This window comes from Hyposmocoma kahamanoa, unplaced genomic scaffold (assembly GCF_003589595.1).
Source record: "Hyposmocoma kahamanoa isolate Upper Pololo Valley unplaced genomic scaffold, ASM358959v1 99702, whole genome shotgun sequence".
Taxonomy (NCBI): Eukaryota; Metazoa; Arthropoda; class Insecta; order Lepidoptera; family Cosmopterigidae; genus Hyposmocoma; species Hyposmocoma kahamanoa.
In genome coordinates this window covers 2,116,930-2,137,699 of record NW_020656001.1, presented here as the reverse complement: position 1 = coordinate 2,137,699, position 20,770 = coordinate 2,116,930, and the positions used below count along the sequence as shown (strand labels likewise).

The window sequence follows — 20,770 nt, the reverse complement described above, 5'->3', positions numbered from 1 at the left end:
GTGACGATGGAGTCGACGATGGAGCATGCACACCTAATTAATACCTATTCACTCTCGCCTTGAAAAGACCCAAGTTATAACGTTCAGGGAACAAGTCTGCAGGCAGGGAATACCACTCCATAGCCGTTCGCCATATAAATGTGGAAGCGTAACGCTTCGTGCGAATCTTTGGAATAACCACAACATAGGGGTGGAACCCAAGCCTACGTATAATCCCCCGGTGATGGAAAGGGGAAGACGGAATTAAATCGTGTAATTCCATCACACACTCTCCGTGATATATCCTGTAAAATACCGATAAGCAGGCAACTTTACGTCGGTGTTCAAGGCTCTGCAGCTTCGCCTCCACTAATTCCGAGTCGCCTACAAGCCTCTTGCCACGGTTGTCAATTGGATCCGAAGTGGCCAGTTGATATGTAGCAGAGCCATCCCAAAGGTGGCAGCAGTACTCCGTGCAGGATCGGACTTGTGCTTGGTACAGCTGAAGCAAGTCCCGGTGTAAAGTAACGCCTCACCCTGGAAAGAATACAATTAGAATCTCATCATTTTTTAATCATTTTATAACCTCTACTGATCAACACAAATTTAACGGATCCTTGGAAATTAAATTGCAAAAGAAAACTTCTGAAAAAATGGTTCTTATTATAACGTTGCTATGCGACCGTACTCAATTGTTCGTGACACTCTCTACGAAGAAGGAACCGGTTCGACAAAACATACTCAATACTCAATATATTTATTGCATACATATCGTATACATGTCTTAAATATAAAATAATGCTACACATATGAGCCTTTTATTAGGAATAACAATAACTGCAGAGGTAGGCCGAGGTTTCAATTATTAATTAAAATTGTTATTTATCAAATAATAATACAAAATTAAAAAATATATGTCATGTAACAAGAAGTAATACGTCATATTATGAGTAGAATAGAAAGAAGTAGAAATTATGTCACTTGAAAGTTTGAATTTAATTAGATTACAATAGCATAACTTTGTAGTATATAATTAACATTTATTCATTATTCAAATTTATTATAATACCTTTATTTTTATTTGTCATCAACATACATAACTTACATATATAATAAACATATATAACATAAAATATAAACATATATAACATACATTATAAATGATAAGTCATTACAAAAAAATAAATACTCTATTTAAAAGTGAACCTGTCAGGTGGCCGTGATACACGGCCAGGCCAGAGCGAATCATAGTCGTTTTCGGTATTCGGCTTGGTGTTGAAGTCTCAGGTACATTGGGGTCAGGGGTCAACTTTGTTATAGGAGGAACAGGCAGGGATTCAGGTATATGATAGTGGGTCTCTAATGGGAAAAGACGTTGTAATGGCCGTACCTTCTCTCCGGAGGCGGTACGAACCTTTGCCACCCTAAAACTTCAGAAAAAATAGTTCTTATTATAACGTTGCTATGCGACCGTACTCAATTGTTCGTGACAACAAAAAAAAAGTTAAATAAATTCGTCAATAAAAACCAATAATTGTAACTTTTTTATAAAAAAAGAACCGACTTCAAAAGTTCGTGAAATGACATTTATTTGCCTAGTTTTATTGAAACCGGTAAGTATCATCTCCTAGTTTGCCATCCTAAGAGCGTTTGCGCGCTACGTCCTATTCGTATCGTTTCCGAATCGGGGAAATTACGGTCTGAAATGTCACAGGTGTCCGGTTTTCTTTAAATTTAGCAACAAGTACATAGAAAAACTCCTGAGGTCCGCTAATTCGTTCCGTGGCTTAGATGGCGTCTGCCGCGGTTTGCTGGAAGACATTGGTTCGAATCCAGCCGGATCGAAGGAATTTTTCCAAGTGTTCGATCTTTGTATTAATAATTATAAACTAGTGGAGTAATTTCATCGTAACATTCGATAAGCTTGAAAAAATATCAAAATTACGTTCTTAATATAAAATGTGTCGATTGCTTTCTCGCCATATTTAAGTAATTAATAAAACAAATATTTAAAAAAAAATATTCTGTTCAATAATTTGACTAATTGCATCTAGCAAAGTTTTGCAAAATTGTCTTTAAATCGTATGCACCGCACGCGGGCAGTGAACTCGACGGGGCCTGAGTGTACCCGTGTACGACCGGTGCACTGTATATCATATATACATATAATATAGTTTCAAGATCAATTAGAATAGAATAGAATAGAATAGAATCGTTTATTTCATGTTATCAATGTCACAATATTACAATTGGAAATACAATGTCAAGGGATAACTATGATCGTCAGTAACAAAAATAATAATAATAATAATGAATATAAAATAAAGTAGTATAACTACTGCTTGTCGAATAAAATAAAATTAAAATTGTTTCAAAAGAAACTCATCGACACTGTACAATTCAATATCCAATAAAAGGATTTTTAGTCGGGTACAAAACGTTTCATCGTTTCTAACACTTTTCAGGTCTGTGGGTAGATGTTCGTAGAATCGGGGACCTATAGATTTCAATACTTTATTGCATTTTCTACAGTGTTTTACAAGGTGTTTGGTCATTATTTTAACGGATCATCGTAGACCCTGTATAGGGCACAGCGAACTGGAGAAAAGGACGTACTTTTAATCAAAATTAAAGTTAAAGTTTTAAATCATTCTTTTGTATCAATTCCGAATCAGCATAAGATTTTTTATTAGCAGTTTCTTTTTTTTTATAAATATATGTCGCTTTTTTCATCTACTAACGATTTTGGTAATTTATATGCACTGATAGATATTAGGAGTGGACCAGAAGAGTTCAAATTAAGTCGAGTGGTTGATGGTGTTATCAGTTTATCGGTGCTGTAATGTACACTAGGTACGCAAACTTAATTTATTGACCTGTTTTGTTTTTTTTTGTACCTTTATTTCTTGTCACATAATTCCTTACATCCTCTAAGCATAATTCGTTCGTTTTCTCGAATTCCGTTTTTAATTTTGTTTCTTTATTTTTTCACAAACCTCGGGGAGCATATTATTAGTCCTAAATAAATATGGCTGTTAATAGAAAATGAAAAAAAAAAGAAAAGTTGGCGTTGTGTTAATTCATCGAGTATATAACCAGAAATAGAGAGGAAATAAGGGCCATACATTTCTGGTAACTCATCAGTGATACATCACTTTTAAATATCAACTCTCTTCTGAACTGAAATTTCAAATTAGACAGCTGAAAAAGTACAGCGCCATCAACTGACCTGTGTGTACGTGTCCGTATATTCCAAAAATATACGATACTATATTCTTGGATACAATAATACAATAGTAATATTCTTTCTTTCTTTCTTCTTTCTTTCTAATAAAGATAATATCTATAACAATGGCATGCTGTTCCATTCGGTGGTGTGGAGAAAAACAGCAAACCATCTAATTACAAAATTCATCATTAATAACAATTAAAATCTAGAAAGAGGTACTAAGGTCTAAGGTGGTTAAATTCAAATAATTCTTAATATTTTTGAAGGGAGAGAACAATTCCAAAATCTCAACTGTAAGGGAAGATTCTTTAGAAATAGAATTATGAATTGTAATGAAACAAAATTATAATTTTTTTCTGAAATAAAATTATAAATTTTAATTAAATAAAATTAAAATTCTAAAATTATACATGATTCGGTAATGAAATAAAGACATATTATATAATAAAAGGACTACAAAATTAGTTTTGTTGAACACAAATATATTATTTTGCTTATAAAACCGAAGAAATAATTTTCGTAAATTCCTAAGTCGTACCGGTACGATTAAGGAATTTTCCGCGAGTACAACTTAAGCAACGATTGTCGATTCAGAGTGCTGAAAATTTGCTGAAAATTACTGTTATAACCTAAAAATAATAACGCATAGAATGATAGTTTCATATCAAACGAACTGTCACAAGTGACGCAAAAATCAAATTCATGTAGCTAGTTTTAGTAGTAGGTTAATTTTCGGTTTTAGTGAATATTTATATAAAAATACAAGTTGAAACGCGTTACTTCCTTGTGGAATGTGATGTTATTATCTATTTTATGTTTCTCTGACGTATTTTTACACTCATTTACCGCACAATTCGTCATTTTTAGCTAAAATTCTGGTGCTGTTCGCGGTGCAAGTTGAACTTGAGCATTGATGGCCCGCCCGTTCGTGTAGGCCCTTTGGGAGCGCTTCAATTTGCCTCACTTAGCGTGTGCGGGCTAGGTTTCTATGCGTTATTATTCTAAGGTTATAACGTTAAAAAATCTGCCGTTTGCTTGTGATTAAATAAATGCTAAAATACGTCAAAAATAGACAAATACCAAAAAAGTAAGTTTACCACCATATTGTTTCTTGAAATAGCTTCCGAATGAAAAACAAATTTTAAAGAAAACAGTGCAAAAACTTACTTTTTCATATTTTGCCCAACACGAACGTCGGCCGGCCGCCGGTTTATTTTTGTTTACTCGCTTAACTCAATACTTCAAATTTATGTTCCTAGATATTACTTCCCACGCATGTGAGACCAGATATCGCTGGAGGACGCCTAACGCAACCTTACCCTATTAGATATGTTTATTTTGTAATTTTCGCCCATTATAACAAAGCCCAAGTTAACTCGTTGATTGGAAGTGAAACAATCGACGACACCCGTCAATTGTTTCGAATCCGGGCTGGCCAATCGGTGCGCAGTTGTCATAGTAATGATATGGCAGAATAGTTTTCAAACAAATGAAATGACATCTCGTGATCATAGGCAATGTGCAGTGAATCCGGCATGTATGTATAATACTATAAACAAAAAAATAAATATTTAACATCTACAGTGGCATAATTGTAAAAAAGCTTTACAAAATTGGTTAGTATCAATCAACTGTGATGAAACGGAGAAAATATCCCACCCTTAAGGTACCCATATTATATTATAATTTTTGTTATTATTATCTTGGGTAAAGTTAAATATAGTGTGTGTTGTTATTATTGTTAGTATTATTATTACCTCATAAATTATGTACAAATTCTTCAACTTGTAATAATTTTTAGTACATCATCATAGAAACAAATTAAGGTTTATTTCTGTATACTAGAGAATATCGGAAGAGCGGGTCTTCCTGATACAGGTAGATGATACCAACTAGAAAGATCCAATCGTGAACTCTAATTTAAGCTTTTGAGAAAAAGAAATAAAAGCTATTTTCATTTTCATTTCTGGTTATATAATCGATGTGTTCATTGTTCATCGTCATGTTCTTGTGTTTAGCGTGTAGAAATATCAATTCGCCTTGTCAAATATTCTGGATATTTGCGTACGAATTTGCAAGCTTCTAAAATGTAAATACATGGAAGGGGATATTTCTAGTTCTTGGAACTATGGTTTGCAACTATCGCTTTGGGCAATATTCACAAGTATTCAAATTAGTTTTTTTTAGTAGTAGGTAAACAGTGTTGTTGCATCCACACTGCTCCCCCATAAGATGACACTAACACAAACCTGGGGCCCAAGTCGTGTGTCAAAAAAGCGTCAATGGCAATTGATTTCTTCCTCACATGTGACAGTTCGTTTGATATGAAACTATCATTCTATGCGTTATTATTCTAAGATTATAGCAGTAATTTCGATTTGAAATTTTCAGCACTCTGAATCGACAATCGTTGCTTAAGTCGTACCCGTGGAAAATTCCTTAATAGTACCGATAATCGTTTTTATCAGCAAAATAATATATTTGTGTTCAACAAAACTAATTTTGTAGTACTTTTATTATATAATATGTCCTTATTTGATTACCGAAGCATGTATAATTTTAGAATTTTAATTTTATTTAATTAAAATTTATAATTTTATTTCAGAAGAAATTATAATTTTGTTTCATTACAATTCATAATTCTATTTCTAAAGAGTCTTCCCTTACAGTTGAGATTATGGAATTGTTCTCTCCCTTCAAAAATATTAAGAATTATTTGAATTTAACCACCTTAGACCTTAGTACCTGTTTCTAGATTTTAATTGTTATTAATGATGAATTTTGTAATTAGATGTTTTGCTGTTTTTCTCCACACCACCGAATGGAACAGCATGCCATTGTTATAGATGTTATCTTTATTACTATTGTATTATTGTATCCAAGAATATTCTGTATTTATTAATACATAATATTTTTGGAATACACGGACACGTACACACAGGTCAGTTGATGGCGCTGTACTTTTTCAGCTTTCTAATTTGAAATTTCAGTTCAGAAGAGAGTTGATATTTAAAAGTGATGTATCACTGATGAGTTACCAGAAATGTATGGCCTTTATTTCCTCTCTATTTCTGGTTATATACTCGATGAATTAACACTACGCCAACTTTTTTTTTCTTTTTCATATTCTATTAACAGCCATATTTATTTAGGACTAATAATATGCTCCCCGAGTTTTGTGAAAAAATAAAGAAACAAAATTAAAAACGGAATTCTAGAAAACGAACGAATTATGCTTAGAGGATGTAAGGAATTATGTGACAAGAAATAAAGGTACAAAAAAAAACAAAACAGGTCAATAAATTAAGTTTGCATACCTAGTGTACATTAGAGCACCGATAAACTGATGACACCATCAACCACTCGACTTATATTTGTTAGAATATTAAACGTACAAAAGCCGTACAAAAGTTTGCAATTTTAGGTAGTCTGCTCTTCAATGGCGAAGCGATTACACAGTTTACTAAATATTTGACAGAAGTAATCTCAGTACAGACTCAAAAGTCATTCATCCCCTAGTTTGCCACCCTTAGAGGTGGAATATTTTCTTCAAATTTAAATGGAACCACATCTGAGATACCCTTTTTTCCAACAAAAAAGAATCATAAAAATCGGTTCACAAATCCCAGTTACCGCGTAACACACATAGAAATAATCTCAGTACAGAGTACTAAAAAAACCGACCTTAAAAGTACGTGGAATTACATATAATTACCATTGAAATCGGCTAAACCCGGATTCATCCCCTAGTTCGCCACTATACGGGACTTGACACAGGAGATAATAAAAATCGGTTCTCACCACTCAAAGTACATTGAGAGAAAAACGCCTTGAATTGGAGAATAGCAAAATCAACCATTAAAATAATTGCTCCTTATAATAAAATTTAGGCGCTATTTATAAAAATGGATCCTCATGCGTGAACAGCCACCCTTAGAAGTGGATGATTTTCTTCAAAATTGAATGGGACTGCTACCGAGGTACCCTCTTTGCAACAAAAAACGGAATCATGAAAACCTGTTTACAAATACCGGAGTTATCGCGTAACATATATACAAAAAAAATTCAATCTAATTAAGAACCTCCTCCCTTTTTTGAAGCCGGTTGAAAAGTACATTTAATGTGAAGACTAAATTGCTACTTACATAAACGAGATAAAAATTAAGATATGCATAGTAATTTCCATGGTAGTTTTGGTAAAACCTCATTGACCATTAGTGATTGAGGGAATTAATGCCCTTACTGACACTACTGAGACCTAACTCCCATCGCAACTAGATTTTAGGAGAATAACAAACACTGTCATAATTGCAATCTTATCTCAGTGGAGACTCACTGGAATTACAATAACCAGTCCCATATCTTTCTACATAAATTTCGTTTATACTGCCTCTCGATATCAACCTCGTGGTTATGCGAGAAGAGCCTTAGGTGAGCCGTCCGGGGTCCACGTAAAGCACCCTCCCTATTTTCCAGATAGGCACCGGAGCTGTAGGCACCCTCACTTACTTAATTACAATGACCAGTGGTTTCAAATTGCAGTTTTGGGATCTTGTTTCACGACCGATTCTAAAGATGTACATATTTTTTAAAGCCTCCATTCGCGGCCGCGGTGCTGGACTACATTCGAGCTGTAATGAAGCTGCAGATGACCGAGGAGGAGATGGCCATATTCACCGGCTCTCTGCTGCTGTTTCCGCAGCGCCCGGCGCTCAGCGACCCAGAGCGCATCGCGACATTGTACCGCGCCACTACTGATGCCATACAACATTTGGTGAGCGATTTTATTATATAGTTTTGATAGCTAGTATCAATTCTTACTAGTCTGTTAGTTATGACTATGATAATACTTTCGTCACAGATCCTCGGCAGCGGCATACCAGATGCTACAGGGCGGCTGGAGGCGTTCTCTGCTTGCGCTCTGGATGTCCGCGCGCTGGGCGCCCGTCACAACGATCTGCTGATTTGGTGTCGCGAACACTGGCCTCGACTGGCCCTTCCAGCTCTTTTCTCCGAAATCTTCGACATTCCCAAGTCCGAGGAGGATCAACTGGAAGCCGTAGCCGCTGAAACTCAGCTGCAGGGCTAACTTCGCATTTCTCAACGATGCTTGCGCTAAGCCATGATTCTGGAAATTTATGAGTCAAGCCAAGGAATGAAAATTACCAAATGTAGGATATTTAAAAGATCATTTAACTACTTATTGCCTTATTGGAAAAAAGGGTAAGTATTAAGTAAGTAGGTAACAACGACTGAGTATCACCGTGAGTGACGAATTCGAAGATCAGGAATTTCTTGTTTCATGGTATTTCAATTATATTTCTGTCTATTTATTTCTCTTTCAATTTATGTAAACTCGTTAAGCACTTTGAACTGCAAGCGTAACTGCATTTCACATCACATATGTGGCATTACAGAATTAAATAAAATTGAATTATATAAATTCGATTGAAAAAAAAAATTAAGCCACCTTCAAATTAAATACTTGTAGAAGCGCTGCAGGGACACGTCTTGTTTGATACAATATTTAGTCTGCAAATTGGCGCGCGTGTAGCGCGACTGTGGCGCTGCAGCTGTGTGCTTCTAAATATGAAAATTACTAGTGGCACCTCTGCAACATTTCCATAAGTATTCAATTCGAAGACGCCCAAAAACATATAATTCTACAACTAGCTACACGAAACACTACTTACATTCTAAATCCTTTGTAGAACTTCGAATTTGCTTAGTTATTAATTCACTCTCTTTTATTTATAAGGGAAATTTATTTTCTTTCGATAAACGGGACCTATCCAGATGAGGTTTAATAAACACTCGATAGTATGGTAAAGGAAATTCTGGAATACATCAGCTTCTCTTATACCTTATGCCACTACGACGTATCCATTAGCCCATCGTCGCTCTTTCTACGTAATAAGATCTCTTATTTTAGTGAACGTTGTTCGTATTCTTGCAAAGTGTTTGACGATAACATTTTCAAACACATTGCAATGTGTTGAGATATTCACGATGTCCATTCTGTTGTACCTAGGTATTTCTAAATTAATCAATCAGATCTTGACGGCTTGTATGCAGTTCGACATCGTGCAGGGTGCGTGATTCTGTAAATGAATATACTCGTATATAATATTCTTAAAAAGTTGAATTTGTTGGTAATACGTATTTCAGTAAATTTGATGTTTTGTAAGCGGAGATTTGAATAGACATAGACATTTAACTAAACGTAAAGAAAGTTCTTCTTCTTACGTATCGATGGCATACACTATAATGGTTGCCATCGTGGAGAGAGGATTTGCCAATCAGCGTGAGAGTCCTCAAAAGAAACTAATATACACAGAATGAATTCCAGAAATGTACTAGTTCTACATTTTGCATCCAATAATCAATTACTTTACTACGGCAGTACATTAAAAAGGACAGTTTTATTAGTAAAATTAATAAGTAAAACTAACAAATATCTTTTAATTTAAGACAAAAAATTGAAAGAAAATATTTGTTAGTTTTACTTATTAATTTTAATAATAAAACTGTCCTTTTTAATGTACTGCCGTAGTAAAGTAATCGTTGATTATGAGTTTAGATATATACTCAGTCTATTCCGATCTATGTTTATAAAGGCCCCCATATACGGGACGTTGTCTCACTATCTGTTGTTTCCGACTAATCGAAACGACGTATCGATGCCACATGTTTGTGTCGCTAGCGATTAACTGATGAAAGCGAAGGGAGTAGCGACGAATCGATACGATTATAGTGACAATTGGTCGACACGAGGAATAGTCTGTTTATTGGGGCCTGAATGTTGATTTGGAGATTATGCAAAATGATGATTGGTCACAGAATGTCCTGTTCGCGAAATTCTTTCAATTTCTAGCTAATCACTTCGGCGTTCTTTATTGGCTTAAACTGAATAACTACTATGTAAAATCTTGCCAAATTAGTTTTAGTCAAGAAAAAGTACAACAGGACCGATATCGGATATATACTTTAGAATAAGATGGAAGTTATCACTTGAACCTTACAATTTCTGGTGGCGGTTCTCTTAAAACTTTCGTAATATTATATCACGCATGTAATTAATATAGGGAGACAAAAAAATAAATTGTTTCGACACTTAGTTACTCTTCATGATAGGAAGCAAAATTTATATATCTTCAATTTGTAAATTTACCATAAAAGTTATTTAGCATCTGTATATTTATGCTAATACACAGAGAGGAAGCTATATTAGAATCACAAAAGTTTTTTTTTGAACCCGACGAAATTTTACGTGAAGCTTCTAAACGCCCTCTGTGAAAAAACAAAACGAAGAATAACTGTAAATTTGCGTTATTAAAATTAATATAAATCATATTATATGTATAGCCTATACAGAAAAAATAAAGTAAATGGCTAAAGTAGATGTAGCCAAATGGATACCCATGTAATTAGGAGCACATTGTATTCGAGGATAACTTATGTATTAAGTAAAATAAGCACGTGTTCAGGAGCAACTCGATTAGCTTCACCTCGTGTTTTTTTTTGTACAAAATGTAGCAAAGAGGTTCGGCCATACCGGTGACAAACGTTTTTATTGAAGTAATTATGTTATCGAATGTTGTAAAGTTGTTTGTTGTATAAAGTGATACAACCAGCTTTGTCTCCGAAGACCCAGCAGCTGCAACCGGGAAAAGCGCTAAACGCTCAACATTAAAATGTACTAAATATGATTACAGGCCCACGCAAGTACGTATGCACTCTGTTTTGTATAAAAACGTACTTTTCTAGACACCCTATATAGAATATTATAGCGCTGAATGCAATACTTTTATTATAATGTGCACTGGGCGCTTACGTGATCATAGGATAATATTGTCTGGGTTTGAATCACTTTACATATTATGTACATTTTCATGTACACGGGGTCTTACGAGAGGATATGATGACTGACGGACTGGGTGTGTTTTTTCTGTTAGTCACTTAGCCACTGGCGCCAAGAGGCGCACAGTGAAAGTATAATAGGATCTTTTGTCCAGCTAAAGATGGTCGGACCTATTTTAGTCCACAATTTACTAGATATAGGACTCCAAGTGATCTTTTGGCAGACTGTTTCCAGAAATTCATACTAAAACAAACATCTCAATGTTAATGTAAATTAGACAATTGATTTTCTTTGCTTTTTTCCCGTGAATATACGCGGAAGTTGATTTTCTTCTTTCTGTCACCAATAATTGTACAAGAATGTCTATTTATATTTACACATATACTATTGGTTATATATGTCATATGGTAAAATTCTGCGCTCATTCGTAAAAGTCTTAAATAATATAGGTGCTTTATCTTTGTTTCATAAAATATTATTTATTTAATCCAAGCTAAGTCTACGAACGATATGATTTCTTATTATAAAAAATTGTCAACTACCGCCTGTCGCAGCCGTTTCGAAATATCGGGAAAATGGTAATAAATATAGCGGAAAGAAATATAATTAAGTTGCAATGATTATTACTAACCTTGATATAAGTTCTTTTACTAACATACTATGGATATTTTATGGTCCGAAATAAATAATAACAATTAGTATAAATCATGCCGGAGTAAGGAGCCTGTAACAATCTATGCAGGGTTATTTGTAAAATACACACCACAGGAACAACAACAACAACAACCTCGCAGGATTATGATCGGTTTTAAGGGAAGTGTGTCCTTAAATTTGAAATACTTTTTTCACCTCATTAGCTCGAAAAGGCTTTCTTTCTTATTAGAAATCTGCACGCAAAAGTGTCTTTGCACGCTAGCGTGGAAAAGGTATTTGAAATTCGTACTTCACGATGGACTGTGGTGCACTTAACTTTTTCTTTCTATGAAAAAAAACCCTAATGACACGTTCATCTACGCGATTATTCATTATTTCATTTTATTTTACGTTATTTCTGTAATATAAATCCGTTGGTACATTTTATTCTTATTCTAATTGACATTAAATTGACAACGATAACTAATTTTGTTTATTAAATTATTTTAATCCGTCGAAGAACTAAACTGATTTCATATAGTTCAACTGTTTTTCTTTCATCAACTATTTTCCTCGCTATAGCGTCTCGTTGTCTTGGAACCCTCACTACGCTCAAGATTCAATACAAACACTCGCGTCAAACAACTATTTTCCCTTCGTTACACGTGGAACTACCAGCAGAACTACCGGTAGTTCCACGGGCAATAATAATCACCCGTGAAACTACCGACAGACCTAGTAGTAGTTGAATTTGTGTGGAATTTAGAGCCATGTCTTTTTTTCATACATCTTTATCTAACACGTATTTTTCAATTTTGTAATATGACTTTTCAATTCAAATACGCTTAATGAAAGAATCGTTTAGTTAAACGAAATCGTGGTACCATGATTTGGACTCAGTTCTAAGGTTGAATAAGAATAAAGGTTGATTTATATTTGCTAGTTAAAATGCATTTTTAACCAACTTCAAGAAAAGGAGGAGGTTCTGAATTCGACTGAAATTTTTTTGTATGTTTCGCGACATCTCCGCCATTTGTGAACCGATTTTGATGATTTTTTTTTGTTGCAAAGAGGGTAACTCAGAAGTGGTCCCATTTAAATTTGAAGAAAATATTCGGTCTCTAAAGGTGGTAAACTAGGGGATGAATGACTTTTGAGGTCGTTTTTTTTAGTACTCTGTAATGAGGTTAGGTTATTATTATATTGTTTGGCTTTTGGTTCGTTTATTTATGAAATTAATAAAACGCTTCTTATCTTATAATACGGGAAAATATTATTGCCCGTATTAGTAGTGGTAATACCACGGACAAAAACAATTACCTACCCGTGATACTCTACTAGGCCTGTCGTTAGTTACACGGGAGATTATAATTGCCCGTGTAACTACTAGTAGTTCCGGTAGTTCACGGGAGATTATTATTGCCCGTGGAACTACTAGTAGTTCTGCTGGTAGTTCCATGGGCAACAAATTTCCAGGCTTGCTATTTGTTATATAACTATGTTTTGTTTATAAACACATATCAATTACTTTGCTTGACAGATATAACCCTCATGATTGATTATGCTGTGGTGTGTTTCATAAAAAATTTATTACAATTATTACCAAAAAAAACTTACTTGAATTTTTCTAAGCCTCCTGTAATGGACACCAAAAATCCACTAATTAACTAACCAGTAATTGACATTCTCCAATAATGAACACCCAGGAATTGACCTTACCATACGAAACATGTTACTATGATAGAAAAAGTTGTCCTAAATCTTATTAGAAATTAAATTAAAAAAAGATCTCAAACAGTGGTGCTTATCGGCAGTTGTCGGTCACAGGTGCCACCACCTTACGTATGTAGTTTGTAAAACTGAGCTTACATTTACATTACATCATAATGTAACATATATTTTCTTATTATATTTGTTCCACTATGTACGAATGACCGCAGAAAAAATGACATGCAAACAAATTTGTTTTTTTTTTAAACTATTAGCAGAGTATATATTACATGTTCGCATCTTTATATAGACGATTAATATATAGACACTTGATGTTCATTTAATCAAAGTCTGTTCGACTTATAGGTATTAAGATTGTAAGGCAGAGTTATATAAGAAATTATACTAACTTTATGATAGAACTATATAATCTAAAATGTATGTATAAGAGTTTTTAATAATATATCCGTTATTAGAAAGGTACAGGATTAATTAATATGAAAATAGCTTCTGATGATGCACATAAAAATTGGTTTTTGAGTAATGGCATTCGAATAGTGCAGTTAATTTCGTACTACAGTACCGGGACGCTAAGATGGCCGTTTTGACGTTTATCCGCTCATCAAGAACTACGTTGAAGGAGCTAATTGCCGAACATTGTTGTCAATAATGACGTGCAGTAAAAATTTATGGAATTTATAATTTTACGACACAATTTGTTTTTCGAAATTCGCAATTAAAAAAAATGTAATCTAATACGATCGTCACATAAGGGATCGCTGGCCAGCGCAACGTCTGCCTCCGGCAAACTTGCACCAAAGCTCGATATATTAAGTAAACATTTTTATTTTTGTTTTATTAAAACTTTTTAATCAGGTACCCCTTGCAATACTAGTTAAATCAAAACAAATCTCAAAAGTTATAGATGCGACTCGCATTTCATTATATTCTTTTCGATAATCAGTTGAGATTTGACCCCACTATTGTATCTGTCAAAATGGCCATCATAGCGTGCCGGCACTGTAGATATTATTTAATCGAGGCTAGCTCTACATAGTCAACAGTAACGCGTATTTATTTAAGAGTTATATGATTTGAACACCATCGACAAAGACTTTTCGTTGTAGTTTTTTAGTATGTTGTTTACATGCTAAGCATTTATTTACATTAAAATACCGACTTCAAACTTGATGTGTGATGTTAAGGAAAGTTCTGACATATCTTTGGAATCTGGGGAATCTACTCACGTTCTTCGTCCAAAAAAATACGGTGAATTGTGTACATTACTCGACCGAATTAAAAGATGGGAATAACCTGCATACTAGGTGTTTTGATTTGGTCGAGTCATCGGGTGTATAACCAGAAATAGAGACGAAATAAGGGCTATATATTCCTGGAAGCACATTAGTGATACAGCTCTTATAAATAGCAACTCCCGTTTGCACTGAAATATAGACAGGCCAACTACTGACCTGTGTATACGTCTATATTCCGAAAAATATTCTGTATTTATTGTAATAAAGATAATATCATTAACAATGCCGTGCTGTTCTATTCGGTGGTGTGGGAAAAACAGCAAAACATCTAATTACAAAACAAACGGAATCACATTTCATCCGTAATTAAACATTAAATATGTAATTTTGCAATTTTCGTCCATTATAGCAAAGCTCAAGTTAACTGGTCGATTTGAAGTGAAACAGTTGACGACACCCATTGACCACACCCGTCAATTGTTTCGAACTCGGGCTAACCAATCGGAGCGCAGTCGTCACAGTAATGATATGGCAAAAGTTTTCAAATAAATTAAATGACGTTTAGTCTCTATTTCTGGTTATATACTCGATGGGTCGAGTATTGCTAATTTGTCGGTAATTCTTTCGGGCAAATGTTGGACGGAGATCGAAAGTAGGCACCCTGTGTTCACATTGACAATTCGTACCCTCTTGGTATAAGGGCACCTCCAAATTAGACCGCACTGTCGTGACACTCGGGTGCCACTTTTACAGTCGCCATTAGTAAACTAAAAATCACTGAAGCGGTACCAGGGTTGTTGTGAATATCAGTGACATAATCTAAAAGACACGCTGGAATAATTTACAAACCTTCCAGAAACCGACTGTAAGCCGAAAAACCAGCACAGCTGTAGTTTTTAAAATATAACATTGATAAAATTCCACAACGACAGCTAGCCAAATTTATTGTTTTCATGAAGATTCTTTTGTTTATAAATGTCACAAAATCATTGAAGTGTTATTTTATTAAAATACCAAAGAAAATAGAAAGTTTTTTCATGTAGACGTATTGTATCGCGTTTTTTTTAAATACATATAATCGGCATCCTCATCAACATGCGTTTAATTTGCAGGCGCCCTAATAAGGCCACATTTGATCATATGTCAGAAGGGCTTTTAACGCGTTAAAATCTTAAAATTTATACGAGCTTAAGCATAAAAATGTTATCGACCTATTTCGTTCATTTGCTCTTTCATGAAAAGTTGTCATTTTGTACATGCGGCCATAATTACGCCAAAGGTGCGAATTGTAACAAACGACTGCATAAAATATTTGTTTGCAAAATGTTACTTGTTCTTGTGACCGCTTGGGGTACTGTGCAATTTGCATTGTAAGCTCCATGGTAGAGGCACTGGGAGAGACCACGTCGAAAGTACATAGTTTCAAACAAAAATATTTATTCATGAAGACCGGTGGGTCTACAAAATCCAAACACGCGTGATGCGCATGAAGCTCCTTGTGAATGAGTTCATCCAGGGAAGTACTTACATACGTACGTATTACAGGCACATGGGACTTGTCAACTTATGCCTCAGGGTGACGGGCGCAGTGGCAGTACCCCTCAGATCTTTGATCTGTGATTTAAAGCTCAGAGTGGCACAGCAACTGTTATGGACAGGCGTGTTGTTCGTCCCGGCACTTGATATTATAAGAAAAGATTTGGTTCGAGTAATAGGTACTTATTTGACAGTAATTGTTTCAGACTCCTATACACGTATACGGTTTTTTAAATAAATATATAGTATATTATACGAAGATCTGTAAATAGTGATAGTGAAAATATGTATTGAAGGGTGAGAAAGCACTAAGTTGTTCTGCTGATAATGAGTTATTGCCATCGAGTATATTACCAGAAATAGAGACGAAATGTCATTTAATTTGTTTGAAAACTATTCTGCTATATCATTACGGTGACAACTGCGCTCCGATTGGCTAGCCCGAATTCGAAACAATTGACGGGTGTCGTCAACTGTTTCACTTCAAATCGACCAGTTAACTTGAGCTTTGTTATAATGAACGAAAATTGCAAAATTACATATTTAATATTTCATTACCGTTGAAATGTGATTCCGTTTGTTTTGTAATTAGATGTTTTGCTGTTTTTCCCTCACCACCGAATGGAACAGCACTTATATATTATCTTTATCTATCACATATTATCTTTATTACAATAAATACAGAATATTTTTGGAATATATGGAGACGTACACACAGGTCATTTGTTGACGCTGTCTATATTTCAGTGCAAACGAGAGTTGATATTTATAAGTGATGTATCACTGATGAATTAGCAGGAATGTATGGCCCTTATTTCGTCTCTATTTCTGGTTATATACTCGATGGTTATTGCTAACGAGTTGACAACGTTGTTAACGGCTTGCCAGGTCGTAGACGGCTTTCTACGGCCCGTGACTCGGTTCGCGTAAACTTTGTTTGTTGGTTCAGAGGGCCTACCCGTTCGGATCCGTCTCTGGTCAGTAACTTCAAAGGTGACATATCTTTCGATACATACTCGAATACGCGCGTCGATTCGAGGCCGCCCGGACTCGTGTGAACCCACCCGCAGCCTAAGAAATGGCGCAATACGGCATTGCTTCCTTCTACTTATTGCGTACAGTAGGCACACATGTACTGTTTAACTAGTTTCTTAAACATTTCACGGCAATCTTCGTGTTTTGGCTGTCGTAGGATTTCTATCAGTTGCCCTTTACACTTGGAAGCATGTGTGTTAACCAACTTCATATGTTGTTATAAAAAGAGAAACACTAACTGCTCCATACACTTCACAACACAATAATAATAATTGACACTTATTGTTCCCCGGTTCTTAAGCCTGAGTCCCTGACCGCGGCCGACTTTGCCATTGCAGAGGAATACCGCCTCTCCCATTTAAAAATTCAAAATTAATAATTTAGGCCTCGTTAGAGGCGAGAGTCTAGAATAGATAATAATAATAAGAGGACGAAGTAAGCTTTTGTTACCCACCCTCCATATAGACATGCTGAATTTGCTTGATTTCGGTCCGCCAGTGTGGTTCAAACCAGCTAACAACTTGAGAAAAATAAAGAAAATAATAATAACGCAAAAACTCATGGTCCCGTACTATGGAAGCCAAGGACACACACATAGACAAACAACCACAAATTACATCCAAACTCACGAGAGAATTAAATGTTGGACATACAAAATATTTCGCCCGGTCCGGGAATTGGACCCGGGACCTCTGCGTGGCAATCCAACATAGTAATCGTTCGGCCACAGAGGCAGTAATAAAGTACGTAGTTCTGCATTCAAATTGTTATAGATCAGAAATCTGTCAGAACTATAATTATTAGACATGAAAATTTGTACTCGGGCGCATTCGGAAACTCGAAGATTGCCAAGAGATGTGAAGAAAATTGTTGGAAGACAGTACCGTCATCTGTCTTTCCCGAAAATTATAACTTAGGACTATTCAATGCCAAAGTGAGCAGGCATTGTTTCATAAACGCGTACCTTGGTTGCTCATGTCCTTGTTTAATATCACTTGAGATTGTTGTGCGTGTAGAAGATCTAATAAAAAATATAAGATTTCGGCAGAAACTTTTTTTAATTTGAAACTTGAGCTTCACTTAAAATGTCACCGAAGTTACAATTACAATAGAATTCCAGTGTAAGAGTTCCTGCAGGGAAGTACTGCTACTACATATCGGGGTGAATTAGTTGGTAGGTTACATTTAGTCACACACAAAAAGTCCTCCGTTTTGAAGTCGGTTGAAAAACTATACATATCAAAGCCACTTTTATTATTTGATTAGCATTAAGATTTTTGTGTTACTCTTTATTTTGCTCAAACGCGGACTTTATCTTCTTCAAATTGTTTGCCTACATCAAAGGCAAAATTAAAAGTTTGGAGTCAACATTGCCCGGGAACAAATTCACATTAATTTATGAGTAAATGTTACGGCTTTCATCCCGGGAATCTCAGTCTCGAACATTTCTAGTCTCGATAGTTTTTTTGGCATTTTCGAGACTCGACACTTAACTCACTTAATTAAAAAGTATTAAAAATCTACTAAAACAACTTCTATATTATTATATATATAACTTCTATATTAGTATTCTAGTTACACGAACATGTCAACACAATAGAGTGGAGCTTAGTTTAATCCATGGAGATTGAAGAAAGGTAATAACAAAATCAGGTCCTTTCTATCTGAAACTGTGCAAATATTGCGTTTTATAGTAAACACCCTTCGTTTCTTATGCAGGATTGTTTTGCTTAGCAAACCTCCGGTAATTTCGGCAGTACCCGGGCAATACTGACTACTTTGCCCCCAATTATATAAGTAGATAATAAAGTATATAAAAATAGATATTAAAGTATCGTATATATGAAAAAAATGACCATTAAATTGGCTTCAAGCACCTAAAAGTACACAAAACGTAGTAGATCATTTAAAAATTATTTAAAAAAAATATTGATGTTGTCTCCCGTAGTGTCAGGTAATCGTATTACCTACCCTGTGCCCCCTTTTATTATATGACAATATATATATAAGAAAATACATATTCTAATTAAGTAAATGCATATATAATTAGATGTATGATAAAAATTTAGTTTACTGAGTGGTCGTATTGCGGTTTTTAGCCACAGCTTTAGGAACTCTATATTATGGTTCGTCTCTTCGCGACCACGCACTCGATGATTTTACAGTGGTTTTAAGATAACTCTTTTTAGTTCTAGATTTTTATTGCGATTGCATTTACTCAGCATTTGCACCGTGGCGTTGTAAGGTTGTTTTTTGTTCCAGGAGCAGTGTAACTCTCTTTTAGTTTTCAACTTATAGGCACTGAAGGATATTAATGTTGGCATAAATATGTGTTGTAGCACAAAATATGAAGTGAGAACACAAGCTCAGACGTAATTAAAGTTTCCTATTTTTTTTATTGGATTAATTTTATATAGCTGTATATAATCGTTTGTTGCGGGCTGTTTCTATTGATATATTTACTATACCTATGTAAGGCTATGTAAGCTAGTATATATTCATTTAGATGTCGCTTTACAGAATCACTATCTACTTTGTACGGTATAACATGGATGTAAACTTGTCGTTGGAAATAAATAAATAAATATGTATAAACGTCGGTGTTTCTTTTCACAATTTTTCTATCGTTTAACGCTCTCGGCGCCATAGAACAAACGATTTTTCCGAAGCAGCAGGCCATTTGGGCAGCGCGCTACGCATTATATTTTTCAGAGCACGCCAAGAACTTTTGTGACTGGCCATGAAGGCTACCGGCGGGGCACCTTCAAGCTTTACCAGCAGGCCGCGCATTACTCTGTGATTCCACAAAAACAGACGGATGTTACCACTAGGGATGAGGTTGATACTTGATTACGATCTGGATCAGTTGTTAGCAGATGTTCGGCGAACGCACAACTTATATTATCGGTCTGCCGATGCAACCTTTGACTGGTCAGGACTAGAAGAATCGAAAATAAATTTTGACTCGTAATTGTAGTACTCCGGCCGCCCACGTGGCTTGTTGATTAAAATTCGAAGATACCTAGTGGCCTGCTGCTGGCGAATTTTCGTTGGCGGGCGGCGCCTCACACGGCGCCGAGTCACCATAATTCCCGGGTCACCATAATCGAGTACTTAAAATTTAAAGTATGTAAATAAGTTATTAACAAGAGCTTGTCAGAGAGCGTGTCTTGCCACAGTATGCAACACGTACACATACACGTAGCGCATAGAATACCTAAATTCAATTAGCACCAGAAACTCGTACCCTCTTAAGCTACTAAACCACTACTGTTCGCCTCACAAGCGTGTGGCCACGGTTTGCTGGAAGACGTTGGATCGAATCCAACCGGATCGAAGAAATTTTTTCTTATGCCCTTGCCCCACAGCGCGGCCGCCGCGCGTGTCATGTGGCAGGGTTCATATGAACTCGTACATTGTGGTGCCTGAGCAGTGTTCAATCTTCGTATTAAATTATTACAGGAATTTCACTAAAATAATTGAATATCATGATGGTCAAACATCGTGACATTCAATAAACTTAAAAAAAAA

General features: G+C 35.3%; 1 protein-coding gene across 2 annotated transcripts in view; it reads left to right on the top strand.

Annotated features, from left to right (window-relative positions):
* The window catches only part of LOC113239150 (ecdysone-induced protein 78C), an 84,458-nt gene extending 64,659 nt beyond the window's left edge, over positions 1-19,799 (top strand). Inside the window, exons 7-9 of one of the 2 annotated variants that reach the window (XR_003311168.1) lie at positions 7,803-7,982; positions 8,070-8,379; positions 19,502-19,799. Coding sequence is in view for 1 of the 2 variants with exons in the window: in XM_026476016.1 (XP_026331801.1) it covers positions 7,803-7,982; positions 8,070-8,297 (408 nt within the window). In the remaining variant the exon portion in view is untranslated. Of the gene's footprint in view, positions 1-7,802; positions 7,983-8,069; positions 9,554-19,501 lie in introns of those variants that run through there. The other variant, XM_026476016.1, reaches the window with a different exon arrangement.
* Positions 19,800-20,770: the final 971 nt, after the last annotated feature.